This window comes from Chroicocephalus ridibundus, chromosome 8 (assembly GCF_963924245.1).
Source record: "Chroicocephalus ridibundus chromosome 8, bChrRid1.1, whole genome shotgun sequence".
NCBI lineage: Eukaryota > Metazoa > Chordata > Aves > Charadriiformes > Laridae > Chroicocephalus > Chroicocephalus ridibundus.
In genome coordinates this window covers 24,469,507-24,483,855 of record NC_086291.1, presented here as the reverse complement: position 1 = coordinate 24,483,855, position 14,349 = coordinate 24,469,507, and the positions used below count along the sequence as shown (strand labels likewise).

General features: G+C 37.1%; 1 protein-coding gene across 4 annotated transcripts in view; it reads left to right on the top strand.

Moving 5' to 3' along the window:
• The window catches only part of CAMSAP2 (calmodulin regulated spectrin associated protein family member 2), a 92,199-nt gene extending 78,660 nt beyond the window's left edge, over window positions 1-13,539 (top strand). For 2 of the 4 annotated variants that reach the window (XM_063343109.1, XM_063343107.1), the window contains 7 exons: window positions 170-2,381; window positions 3,402-3,538; window positions 4,085-4,305; window positions 5,369-5,468; window positions 6,338-6,453; window positions 8,226-8,344; window positions 9,850-13,539. In XM_063343109.1, coding sequence (XP_063199179.1) covers window positions 170-2,381; window positions 3,402-3,538; window positions 4,085-4,305; window positions 5,369-5,468; window positions 6,338-6,453; window positions 8,226-8,344; window positions 9,850-10,155 — 3,211 coding nt within the window. In that variant the 3' untranslated portion in view covers window positions 10,156-13,539. The remainder of the gene's footprint in view (window positions 1-169; window positions 2,382-3,401; window positions 3,539-4,084; window positions 4,306-5,368; window positions 5,469-6,337; window positions 6,454-8,225; window positions 8,345-9,849) is intronic. The other 2 variants (XM_063343110.1, XM_063343108.1) reach the window with 1 other exon arrangement.
• The last annotated feature ends 810 nt before the right edge of the window (window positions 13,540-14,349 follow it).

The following is a 14,349-nucleotide window of genomic DNA, read 5'->3' as shown; positions in this document are numbered from 1 at the left end:
TATTATATTATTACAGTATGTTTGAAGCTAGGCAAAATACAGAGCACTTAACAGTGCCTTTAATACTGCAATCTTACAATAATTTTTAAATATTCACATTCAGTCATTCAGTTCTATTATTATTAACCATGAGTTGCTCAGTTACCTCCTTTATTCTGATCTCTCTTAGGTCATCGTTACACGGAGTTTCATTCGACATTTCTTTTGACAAAGAAAAAAGCATTCCAGTATCTACTTCAAACAGAGGAATTACTAGATCTGTGAGCAATGAAGGCCTTACAGTAAACGTCAACCGCATGCCGAAACATATTAGAAAAAATCTGTCATTCAAACCAGTAAATGGAGAAGAGGAAAATCAAGATATTGAAGAGGAAAAGGACATGATAGCTCATAAAGGCACAAAGGCCCATCAGTCCCTTAACACAAATCAAAAAAATGCCAATGAGAGCGGCCGCTACAGGTTTCCAAATGGAGCTCTGCAAAACAGGGCAGTTCTGGATGATTTTGGCAATCAGATTGAGACACCAAGCATTGAAGAGGCTTTGCAGATAATTCATGACACTGAAAAATCTCCCAGAGTTGTCCAGTCGGACCAAATTACAAATGGGTTCTTTCTTCACAATCAGGAAATGAGCATCTTGAATTCAAACATTAAACCAAATCAGTCTACCCCCGATATAATTACAGACACAAAAGGTCCTCTAAGTCCTGTGACTGACAATACAGAAGTAGATACTGGAATACATGTCCCTTCAGAAGATATTCCAGAGACAATGGATGAGGATTCTTCTTTGAGAGATTATACTGTAAGCATGGACTCTGACATGGAAGAACCATCTAAATTTCTCCAGGATTATGACATGCGAGCTGGCAATCACAGAGATCAATTAAGTCCCTGTCCCAGCTCAGTAAGTACTAAGTCACAGGCAGGCAGCAGTGCTTCTTCAAGTTCGGGGGTTAAAATGACAAGCTTTGCAGAGCAGAAATTCAGGAAGCTGAATCATACAGATAGTAGAAGCAGTGGAAGCAGTTCTCAGAAAACCACACCAGAAGGTTCTGAGCTGAACATCCCTCATGTGGTCGCTTGGACTCATATTCCTGAGGAGGCATCTGTTCCTCAAGGAAGAGACACTACACAGTTACTGGCTTCGGAAATGGTACATCTTAGGATGAAGCTGGAGGAAAAGAGGCGAGCCATTGAAGCACAGAAGAAGAAAGTTGAAGCTGCATTCACAAAGCAGCGGCAGAAAATGGGAAGAACAGCATTTCTTAATGTTGTGAAAAAGAAAGGTGATGGAGTATCACCTCTTCGAGAAGAGGCAGCAGGAGCTGAGGATGAGAAGGTGTTCACTGACAGTAATCGGTTGAAAGAAAAAGAAACTGAAAAATCAGATGAACAAACTAGTAAGACTTCGGAATTAATAAAAGAAACTCCTGAAAATTCTCACAGCAAATGGTTAAAATCTCCTGCTACTTCTATGGATGCTGAAAAGCAATGGAATTTAGCAAGCCCCTCAGAAGAAAATTTTAATGAAGGAGATATCTTAGAATATACAAAATCTATTGAAAAGCTAAACTCTTCCCTACACTTTCTACAACAAGAAATGCAACGTCTATCCCTTCAACAGGAGATGTTGATGCAGATGAGAGAGCAACAGTCTTGGGTTATTTCTCCTCCTCAGCCATCTCCTCAGAAGCAGCTTCGGGACTTCAAATCTTCATCAAGGCAAATGGGAGCTCCATCTCCTGTTGCACCTTTCTCACAAGAATCTTCTCGCTCTACGCATCAGTCTCCACAGTCTTCCAACAGGAAGAATGCCTCTTTTCACATTAAAATGCAAAGGACTCCTAGGCCAAATGAACTGAAAATAACACCTCTAAATCGTACCTTGACTGCCCCACGGTCTGTGGATAGTCTTCCTCGTTTGAGGAGATTTTCTCCAAGCCAGGTTCCCATTCAGACTAGATCATTTGTTTGCTTTGGAGATGATAGTGAACATATAGGTGAACCTCAGTTAAGGGGAAATCTTTTGAAGGAAGCCAAGCCTACAGAAGAGGTAGCAAAAGAAGAAGGACCAAAATTGCTGAAACAGTGTGAACAGAAGTTGGAGGAAAAGGAGATTAAGCCTATTGAATCTAATGTTTCTGAAGTATTATCTCAGCCTATCACAGAAACTGTCTGCCTCACGCCAAATGAAGATCAACTAAGCCAACCGATTTTACCAGCACCAGCTCCTAAAACAGCTAACTTAATTGAAGTTTCCCTATCAGATTTGAAGCCACCAGAAAAAAATGAAGTGTCTGTTGAGAAATATGAAGGTGAGAGTGACAGAGAACAATTTGAGGATGACCAGAAAGTGTGTTGTGGATTCTTTTTCAAGGTAAGAGAACTAGTGTATGTGTATGCCTGCTATTAAGCTTCCTTTGTAAGGGAACTTCTTAATTCAGATATGGATTTCAGTGATAACTTTCTATTGAAGTGAAAGCAGATAGTTCTGCAACTCTAAACATACAAGCATATCTTTTGCTCTTGGTGATTAATTTGGCATCATGAGATTCTACCATACTGCAATGACAGAATATACTTTTCCATTCATAGTCGTAGAAGAGTGCTTGGAGTTTTTGATGAGAATGATGAATGCTGAATGTAGATTTATTTTTAACTTAAGCTTTTGTGACCTTAATTAAACACGCTCACATCTCACCCTTACTTTCCCAACCACTCCCAAATGTAACTAAAATTTTTTGAAGTACATAATAGCCTGTGTTTTTTAAAAACATTGTATGTCTCTGAATTGCACTTTGGAGAGCCTTTTTCCCTCTCTTGGCTGGCTAAGGAGTTATAGTCTTCCAAGACTCCCATTTGAAGTTGGTGTTTGGGAGTGCTCCCTGTTGTCTAGACACTGAAAGCCATCAAGATTTTGAATTTCCATCTTTGAATACCCCAGAATCTTGTATGGCGTATCTGAGATGTGCCTTGCTTGTCTGGAAGCGTTCCTCAGTTCTAAAAAAAAAACCTGGCTCTATCAGCAGAAGTTACTTCTATATGCTGCACAGTTACTGCTTTTTGTGATAAATTACTTTCATCTCCGTACATGTAGAATCTTCTGAAGCTTGTGCAGCGTGGGATCTGACTCTAAAATATTTCACTTAGCAAGTTTTCTCATATCAGTGTTGAATTTTATGTTTGACTTAGGAAGAAAAAATTCCTTATGAAAAGTTTTTAGTAGTCTTAAGAAAAATCTTTTTAAATAAACTTATTTAAAATACTGCAAAAGTATGTTAGGATATCGCAACCCAGTGTACAGAATTAAGCGTCTAATGACTTGGCAAAATCAGTTGCTGAATTCAGAGATCTTAATATTTTTGGGTCCTTTTCCTTCAAACTCTGTTGCTGCTAGGATGATCAAAAGGCAGAAAATGATATGGCGATGAAACGAGCAGCGTTGTTGGAGAAGCGTTTGAGAAGGGAAAGAGAGACTCTGCTTCGAAAGCAGCAGCTGGAAGCAGAACTAGAACATAAGAAGGAAGAGACAAGGTAAAACTACGTGGCCTGATCCAAATGATCAGTAACAGTGAATGTAAAAATGTCTGGTTTAGTTAAAAGTGTAACTTCTGTGTCAATTGCATCTTAATATCCAAGATATTTAATCCTAGAGCCGGATGTGCTGAGGAGCCCAGCTGAAGATACATGCCAGCGGGTCCTGCAGAATCAGCAGATGGCATCAGTCTCCAGCTCAGACTCAACATATGAGCCCTGCTGGCCTGAGCGAAGCTCCTCAGAGCACTACCCTGCCCTGCACTTTATATTCTGAGGCAGAGCCTGTCACTTTGGGCTTCTTTTTGCACAAATGCACAATGTTCACTCAGTTACAGCAGTCAAGCTAATAAACATGGTTTTGATTTTTACTAGTAACAGTATCCCAAAAAGTATAAACTATGTGAAAATTGTAAAAAAAAAAAAAAAAAAAAAAAAAAAAGTCAAGTTCGAAAAATCTGATCCCTGTGTTGTCTGCACTGTGCTAGCTAAAACTGTTAATTTGGAAAGTTTCTACTCCTGAATTTATTTGATAATTTTTTTTAGACGCAAAACGGAAGAAGAACGTCAGAAGAAGGAGGATGAACGAGCACGGCGAGAATTTATTAAGCAGGAATATATGAGAAGGAAACAACTAAAGCTTATGGAAGACATGGATACTGTCATAAAGCCACGTTCCCTCTCAATCAAACAAAAAAAGCCACGTCCAAAATCTATTCATAGAGATCATATTGAATCACCTAAGACGCCAATCAAAGGTCCACCAGGTAACAAATGTTCATGTGGAAAAAGAGTCTGTTCATGCTAAAACACCAGCTTGGTTCTTGGTACTAACAAGCACATGCGTTTATCAGTGTCTTGTGCTAAATTGAAGCTGCACGTGACCAAACTGGAAAGTAAAATTTGCCAATAGAAATGAAAAGATGAGTGTCGCTTACCTGCTATGCATGCATGCATATATCAACAAATAAAAAGGTTAACTGTATGAAAACCCAATGGAAGCACCAACGTGTGTTACAAGTTTCATGTACACCCATGTATTCTTCACTAATGTCTTCTTGCACCTGTAGAGCTAAGAATGAATAAAAGTTAGGAGGTAAGAGATCGATAAATAAAATGGTGATTATAAGGTGAAAGTACTTAAACTCCTCCTTAATACAGGCAAAATTAAAATAAAAAGTTACTTTTCTATTTCATAGGTTTTTCTATTTTGCTCACTTACCTACTGCATGTATAGTTATGAACATAGCAACACTAATCATGTGGAACGACTTAGCATTCTTTTAGATATCACGTAACTGTAGCAATGATTGGAAGAAGTATTGACGATTTGCAATTAGAAAAAGTAACCAGAGTGCTCAGTGATCCTATTTGTTACGGCATCGTATAGCCTTGTTATTCTGCTGCATTTTCTCTAGCTGCTTCCTTCCATCTTGATTCTATGATTCTATGATCTTCCCGTGTAATTTAAAGTGTTCCCTTAACACCTTCTAAGAATCCATCCCAAGCTTTAAATTAAGTCTCTTAAGCTCTCTTTCATAAGGGCTTATTAACTTTGATTGCGTTCTTTGATTTGCATGGTGCCAATATGCCCGTGTGCGTGCTTCACATTAATGCTTAGTCTGAGACCGTCCCAGGTGGCTGCAGATGGCTGGGTGTCAGCAAGGGGTTGAGATGAAGTGGCCACATATGCATGCAGGTATATCATGTATGGGTGTAAGAGTCTCGTGTATAGAAGCTCTTACCGACTTTCTGATGCTGGTGTTGGGTCTAATGAACAGACTCTACTACTTGCATAGATTTATAAGCCTTAACTTTGTTTTTATCCAGGTTCACAGCTTTATCGTGTTTTTTCAGTATCTAGTCTTTCATTGGCATCGCTGAATACAGGGGACAATGAGAGTGTGCAGTCAGGCAAGAGAACACCAAGGTAAAGCTAAAATAACCATTTCATTTAATAAAATTTAATAATCATCTATGTAAAACTAGCATGAATTTTAAAGAGGTTACGTATATATTGTGTACTCCAAGAGCAGGTATGTTTTCCTGATTTGAGACACTGATAGTTTCCACTGTCAGGCATTAGGGAGCTAAGCCATGATCATTTGTTTCACAAATGTTACTAAGTAAACCAGTTGGGCAGCTATAAATGAGGTCAAAACACAATGCTGTTCACACAGCCTCTTTAATTCACCTGCTTGTATTTAAGTCTCAACTTGTGGATGTTTTATTAAACCTGTATGCTACGTGCAGCTATGTGGCTTCTTGTCTTTTTTAACACAGAAGCTTCTTTTCTGGTTTTTTTTTTTTTTCCCCTTAGTATTTGTAAAGGGAAGTATTCAATGTTCACTAGGACTTCAGCCTTTTCCAAACACCAGAATTTATTTTGCATTAAAAATCACCCAAAAATGAAATAAAAAGAGATAAAAAGAAAATTCTTAATTTTATATACAAAATCTATAATATAATTCAGAGGAAAATTATTATTTTGGTGTAACTATTTAATTATATTCAGAGAAATACTATTTTTTTCTATAGAAAAGAAACAAGGAAGAAAGGCAAACTAGGAAAAGGGGTTTGGCAAGGAGTACTACATGTTATGTCACGTCATGTTATCATGGCCACTCTGACATGCCTGCAGCGGGTTTCAGTTGACTTTTCAATTTCCTAGATGTCTTGAGAACCGACTTCCTGGTTTTTACATACAAAACTTTAAGACAGTTTGCCTTCCTTTCATATTAGAATGCTTCTCTGCTGAATGTTGTCGGTTTTTTAATAGATTTCAAAATTAATGTTTAGGTCTGAGTCTGTGGAAGGATTCTTATCTCCAAGTCGCTGTGGTAGTCGTAATGGAGAAAAAGATTGGGAAAATGCATCTACAACTTCATCAGTCGCCTCTGCTACAGAATACACAGGTCAGTGACAACAACATTCAAAAAAGTATCTGGCAATTAGCGGCTCTACGCATTAAAGGTTTTCAGTTATCTTTATTTGGTTTCCTAAAACTTCATTGAAGATGCTTGCATAGGGATGTTACTTTCACCTCCTTTGAAATGCACGGTAATAATAGAAGGTTAAATTTTAAGTCTAAAATAAAAGTACTGACTCAGTAGCATTTGTGATAACCATAATAGACTGCCGTTAGGGTTGGGCTCAGAACAGCAAATGGGCTCACAGATCACTCTGCACTTCAGTGGTCTCTCCAGCAAGGCAAGAAGAGTTCAAATTTAAGCTCAATTTAGAATAAGAGTAACAAAAACCAAATTGCAACAGGAAAAAAACCTGCTTCGTAATGTGAATCTCAATATTCTGCATCCTTTGTTTCGAAACAGATCCTTTGTTGTTTAAAAACTTTACAATCTGACTTCTAATTCTTTTTTATATTATGAATCAAACAATAATGGTATCTTCATCCCTTTTCTCCAAATATACAGCATGTGATACTGCAAAGACCTTGCATCATCAGGATTATAAAAGCTCCAATTTTGGCCACCTAATATCGCTTCGTTTGGTAAAGAATAAAATGTTAGGTATTTTCAAAAAACTTTTAGGGAGATGGGGTTTGATTGATGGGCCTGCGTGGCTCTGCCTGTGCTGGCAAGTGTTTGACTTGAAAATAATCTCAGCTCCTTTCCACTGAAATGACTACAGTCTGGAAAAGCAAAGTGTTCATTCTGAGAATCAGGAAGTACTCACCTGGTTTTAAACCATGAAACTTCAGTCGGTTTGTGCCACACGCACGTCCAATTAAATAACAGGAGGGACAGCGAGCCTTTGCCTGCATGGTCCTGCTGGGTTTTCTCGTGAAGATCCATAGTGCTGAAGGTCATCTTTTAATGATTATTACTTAAAACTTATTTTTAAATGAAGCAATATACAGTTCCTAAGAATTGAACAGAAGGCTTTTTTCACATTTTTAATATCTTCACTCTGTCAGACAGATTTCATACAGTTTTTTGTGTTGATTCTAGGCTTTTTTTCCCAAAGCATAGACAAACTGAGATTTAATCTTAAATTTAATTGGTGATTGCTTGTATATTATGTTCCTTTCTAAGACTCGGAATTGGTACTTACTTGTTGCTTTTTTCAAATGATCTTGATACAAGTATGCCTATATTTCAGAAATTAAAACAGAGGAGATTTCTCCTTCAACCAGATGAATAAAGTCTTTTTACAAACAGAACAACCTGACAAGTGTCAGGCCAGATCTTTTATCCCTGGATTTGGGTAAAACATTTCTGGAATTCCAAGGTAGACAGGCTATGGTTACTTTAGGCACTGCATCAGCTTCATTGTTTTACCTCTCACCCTTCAAATCACAGTTGTAGATTAAAAAAAAAAAAAAAAAGAATTTGCTCCCTCCTGGATAACTGAAATTTTAGTTAGAAAGCACAAAACATTTTGTTGTTCATAGAAAAGGTCCTCTGAGAGAAGATACATTTACCAAGACTGCCAATAATAATGACTTAATAATGAAAGACATTTGTAAGCAAATTCAGTAACAGCTGGAAGAATGATGTTTTATTTGTTTGTGAAATTTATGATCTCCAGCCTAATTCTGTTTTATTCCTGGATTTGTATTTTCATGCATGCAAAAGATCCGTATTATAAGTGCTTCACTGCATTTAAAGTAACTCTTTGTTGGCTTATTGATTAACTTTGCTGCTTTGTCATTCTTCCTCCATAGGACCAAAGCTCTTCAAAGAACCCAGTGCTAAATCCAATAAGTATATAATTCAGAATGCACTGGCACATTGCTGCTTGGCTGGAAAAGTAAATGAAGGTCAAAAGAAAAAGATACTGGAGGTAAGAGTATTTTTCCCTTACAGCATATAAACACCTATGTCAAACCACAGTCGGGCGTTAGGAGGACACTCAAGTATAAATGCAAATATTGAAAGGAATTTCTGAGGTTATGCTGGTGCTTAGTGAAAGGCTTGAGTAACTTCTGTGACTTGCTTCTTGTGTAGACAGAAAGGTTCTCTAGTACTGCAGAAAAATTGGCTGTTGCATTCAGCACAGGAAGCTGAATTAATTGACCTGTTAATTAATAGTTACAATTTGTTTAATGTGGGAACTTCAATACATAGATTTTTATAATTTGCTCACAAACTTGTTTTCCCTAACGTGGAAAATACCCATCTTACACATACAGATCCTCAGCCTGGGACCTTTTGAGCTAAAGCGCAGCTCGCTCATGAACAGATAGAACTGAAATCCATCCCTCCTAGGCTTTTCTCCAGCTTCCAAGCAGTAGGGCAAACTCAGGACTTTCTGCTACAGAAAGGTGCCTTCCAGCCTTTTCTCTCAGGCTAGTATAAACCTTTCCAAAGGTGCACAAATATTCCCAGAGTGAGAACTCAGGGACTGGTGTGTTTCCATGCAAAAGGAATCGCGGAGAGTGGGAGGGTTGAGAATAAGGGGACTTTTACCAACTGTGACAAATTGGACAGATTAAATAGATCAAAGAACACAGGTACTTGGAATCTGGATTTAATTCCTTTTCCAGAATCAATTTCACAACAGGTTTTCTAGACCTTTCTTCTCTTCATAATTCTGAATTCATGTTTAGGTGCTGCCTTCTCTGTCTTTCCAGCTACTTTTTGGGAATAACAAGTGAGAAATCAAGACAGCCTCTTTCAGTTCAAGTAACTGGGAGCATAATAACTCCCAGAAACCCCAGGAAAGAACAGCTGTAAAAAGGTCGTGCTTAACTCTTGGAGGCAGCATACATTACTTGGTAGAAGCTGTACATGTTCAGGGCACGTCTCCCATAGAAGTTGTGTTGGGTGGAATAGGAATGTGGAGATTTCAGCTACTAAACAACCTTTGCTTCGTACACTTCAAGAGACTTCTATGGTTTGACCAAACTCGAATGGATTTAGGGATGACTGAAACCCTATTTTAGCACTGGAGGATCTTTTAGGCACGTGTAGACATATCTATATTTCCTGTTCCCAAACTTGCAACTGTTAGACCTGCCTGATGAAATGGATCACAGAATTTTTATTTGGTCTACAAAGAAATTGTTAGGATGTCTGGTTCTCGAGGTACAACTAAACAAGCGTAGCTGAAATTGTCTAATAAATAAGGTTTTCCTTGAGAAAGATAGCTACTTTATCAAAATTCAGATAAGTGAAGCAAATTCTAATGATTGAAGCAAGGTGTTTTAGCGGACAGAGTTAGACATAAGTTTCAGGTCTGTCAGAAAACAAATTTAAAATGACAGTCCAGTGATTTTGAATGTTTTCTAACTACAATGCAAAATTCATATTGTGATTATCTTTTTTTTTTCTTTCTTTCTTTTACAGGAAATGGAAAAATCTGATGCCAATAATTTCTTAATCTTATTCCGGGATTCAGGCTGCCAGTTCAGATCTCTGTATACATACTGCCCTGACACTGAAGAAATCAATAAATTAACGGGAATAGGTCCCAAATCTATCACAAAGAAAATGATAGAGGGACTGTATAAATACAACTCTGACAGGAAGCAATTTAGCCACATACCTGCTAAAACTTTGTCTGCCAGCGTTGATGCAATTACCATTCACAGCCATTTGTGGCAAACCAAGAGACCAGTAACTCCTAAGAAACTTTTACCGACCAAGGCATAGTAGATGGGAGAAAATTTTCTTCAGACAATTATGATAAACTTGCACTTCATCTTTACTGCCTATAGGAAATAGATTTCTAGTTGCCAACAAGACTCTTAGAACTTAAAACTGGACACCAAGTTCTATTATCATGTCCAACTGGAATGTAAACACGGTGTTTAGGAGTGCAGAAGATTATCGCTTAAGTGAACAATTACGAGTGATTACGGAAATGTTTGACTTGTGTGGAGATTTGTATGTGCTAATACAATATATAGAGTATATTTGCTCTGTATTTTGATTAATACATTGAAGCACTGAATGTTTCTCTTTAGTGACTCAAACTACATTTTTTTTACATCTGTTGCCTTACATGTTTGTATTTGTGCTTGTCTTGAAATATTTTTTTCTTTCACTAAAGAAGTACTTCTTAATATTCTCAATACCATTGAACTCTGCATACTGACTTCCAGTAAAGACCAAATGGTAAGTTGTATGTCACTGAAGAACAGCTGAACGGCTCTGTTCTGCGAGATCCTTATTGTGTGCTGTAACAAAATCAAGATTCATTCCCCTGATTATTTATAATTCTTTTCCAATTAAATAATACGGATTTGCTTACAGACTAAACAGCAAAGGAAGAACCTTTGAACTGCTTGAAGTTTCCTTCAACTGAATTATTTGAACAACTCAGGGTATAGTTAGGTGATACAATTATTCCTGTCTCAGTAAGTTGCCATCTGAGATGTAATGACTGACCATGTGCGTGTTCATAATAGCATTAAAATGCAAAGTAAAAAAATTCGGTAGACCTCTGAAACAGTTTAAGCAAACGTGCATTATTTTGTAATGTTCCAGATGAAGAGCGAGCACACGGTCAGGTACTGCTTCTCCAAGGAAGGAATAGGAACTTGTGAAACATTCAGAACTAGATCCCTGATGTTTGCCTGACAGAACACTAAAAATATTCAGAAGAATCACAGAATTCATTAGTCACAGATCTTTCAGAAGTCGTGTATCTAATTCCCATTGATTTTAAGATCCAGGCCACTGTCTGTTCTTTCTGCCTTCAGATCTGCCAGCTCAGACTTAAATCCTAGGGAATAGACATCTGATACGAATTTCCAGTGTGTCTTAGTAAATTGTTTTCTTGACACGATCTACCAGATGATGTCTTGTGACACTTAGCAATTTTAAATACGTATGGCAAAAAAAGCCTAAGTGATGTTTCAATAAATTTATAATATGACCATTTACAAAAACAAACTCTAGGCGTATTTCAGTATTAAAGGGCTGCATTTTATTTCAAAACAGTGTTTGGTTATTTTATAGATCACTATTCCGTTTCAGTGTTTGTTTCTCTTATAATTTGCTTTTTACATAGCACTGTTCTGAAAAAAAAAAAAAAAAGATACTACAAACTTGAAGCCTCCCCTGAATCTGTGGCTGTTTTGATAATGTACACCAGAGGATTTGTTGGGGGAAAAAAACCTCATTCTCAGGAAAAGACTTGAATGATTTGTGATTCTATTCTGTTTCGGTGTTGTGACAACTGCATTAACGTAAGACAGTATTGTGCTCTAAGTATGTAGTCCATTCTGTTTCATGGGGAGACTAAAGCTATGTTCATATTTCTCTCATTGACGTGCTTTGAGAGAAACTATGCCTCACTACTACGATGTACTCATTTACTTCTATAAAAGATGCACAGGAATGAGATGTCATTAAGTGGTTTAGAACAGTACTTTTTTTTAAATTATTATAAGGCCTTAGGCATCAATGCATCTGGGTTATAAAACATTTTCTCAAAAATGCTGTCGGTTTTACTGTAATTTATGTTCTTATATTTATGTATATTTGTTAAAACTGTAAAAAAAGAAAAAACACTTTAAAATACATGTTTAATATGTATGTGGCTCAAAACTATTTGTGGTTAGCTGATTCCTACTGTTTGCATGTATATCACCAGGATATGTAACTCCTATATTTCAAGTGTATACATATTGTGTATATAGGATATAAATAATATTAAAAAAGAGGAAAGAGGGTTTGCACATTCTGCCTGTTAGACAGTTCCTACAAATACCATTGTAGGAACATCTTGAATAACAATATGAAGCTGTGTATAATATACAGTGATTCGAGAAACCAGGAGGTTGGAATTAACAGATACGCATATGGTGAATAACTTCAAAAGAAGTTTTATCATGGGAGGCTTTTTATTTCTAAAATCTGTACTATGATTTAACTGAAGATTTGCAACACCATAAAGACACACGCATCAATCTAATCAAAGTGAGCTTAAATACATGACAAGGAATTCTTGAATCATTTTAAATATATCTGAATGTATTATGAAATTTACCTTTGTCAACAGGTTAAAGATTTGTGCAATGTCTAAAAGTAGAATGTGAATAATGCAGTTGAAAATTTAATTGCTCGCAGTATAAAGTTTTACTTATACAGGAAAAGTAAAGCTAGATATGCTTTTCCTTTTTAAGCCTGCAAATTTTCTATTTACAGTGGATCTTTGGTTGGGATCATGTTTAAAAAAAGAAGAAAAAAAAAAAAAAAGGAAGCTTTCCATAAGGGCCAGTATTTCTCACTGGCCTTTTCAGAACACACTGGTGCTTTCATCAGGGGTATTATTATTGTTGCTACGACTGAATTGCCAAACTCTCGTCTTAGTTTTTGGAGCAAAATTTCATATTCTAACAGTCATAATAGCTACTGAAATCTTTTTTTTTTTTTATGTTAGTATGACTGTTAGTTTTTATTATTTGGCTGTTTAAAGCCAAATTCAGCTATTTAATTATGATTTAATGGGCACTGTTGAAAAATGTACAGTGTATTGTGTGCTTACTTGTCCACTTCTATGGAGCATAGCTTCCATATTTTTTCAAATGCTGTGCTGTAAAATATTGTCATTGCTACTTATGTGGTACAGTGTAGTTTTTTCCTTTCATTTAAATAAAAGCATGGCACCAAAAGTACATTTTTTGTTTTCTTGCTTACATCTAAATATAAACTGAAAGGATAAGAAGTTGTCATTAGTGTTTAAATCCTGGCTCTTCTCGTATTTCAGTAACATAGAAATTGCAGGAAATACACACCATTTTTATTTCTCCTTTTGTTCCCCATTGTTTGTCTGTCTTTCACATATAATTTAGCTTTCTGATGTTATTAGAGGGAGGCTATTGAAGAATTAGGCTTCTCATTTCATTCTTGAGCAGCTTCTCATTTCAGTCTTGAGGACAACGTGGCATTGCCCTGTTCCCTTCAGAAGTGAGTTTCACATTTGCAGGTCAACTGATAAACTCCTGTACTCTGGTGAGCTTCCACTGTTCCAAACCCACAGAAACTAACTAGCCAGTGTAATAGGATTGCTTCAGAAGGGGAGGTTTTCAAGATGAAGTCTTACCTTCATCAAGACAGCTAATAAAGAATATGACTTAGTGAAATAACTTGTACTTGTCAGTGGTGTAATCTTAAATAGAAATAGCATCCAAAAAAATAAGATTTGTAAATCAGCAATTTTTTTCCAGTCCAAATTATGCCTTTTGGGGGGTTTTGTGTTGTCCTGCTGGGTTGCAGAGCGAGAGTAAGGACTTGGTGAAAGGGGACGTGACATCACTGCAGTGTCAACAGGCAAACTGAATTGCTGGGCTAACTTATGCAGATAAATAATCTCTAAATTTCAGACCTATTCAGAGGGCAGCTTCAAGAATACAGGAAATCTGATAGTAGGGCTTTTAGTACTGAATTGAAAACTAATGTGGATGAAAATGATGAATAGCCTTCCCTTCTCCCTCCAAAACTGGTTATTTTTCAGGCAGCTCAATCGGGTCCCTGTACGGCATCACAAACAGGCTGACACAAGCAAGGAATTATGTTGGAACACAAACACCCAGTTGCACCCAGTAAAGCTGTTTTCTCAGTGGCAAGCCCAGCTCAAAATTTTCATCTAAAAACAGCCTTTGTACAGACAGGCTTTAGACCAGGCTTCATTTTCTGTCCTTCGGCAAGTAACACCATACTTGAGCAACTTCAGATCACGCCCGGGTTAATTTGACACAGTGTGACTGTACTGTGTGTCTGAATCTACAGCATTTGTGAATCAAAGTTTGTACTGCTGTGGGACCCAGTGCGGAGATCTGGTATCACCAACTGCAGAACAGTCATCTCGGTTACACTTGGAACCTAAGCTTTTGCATC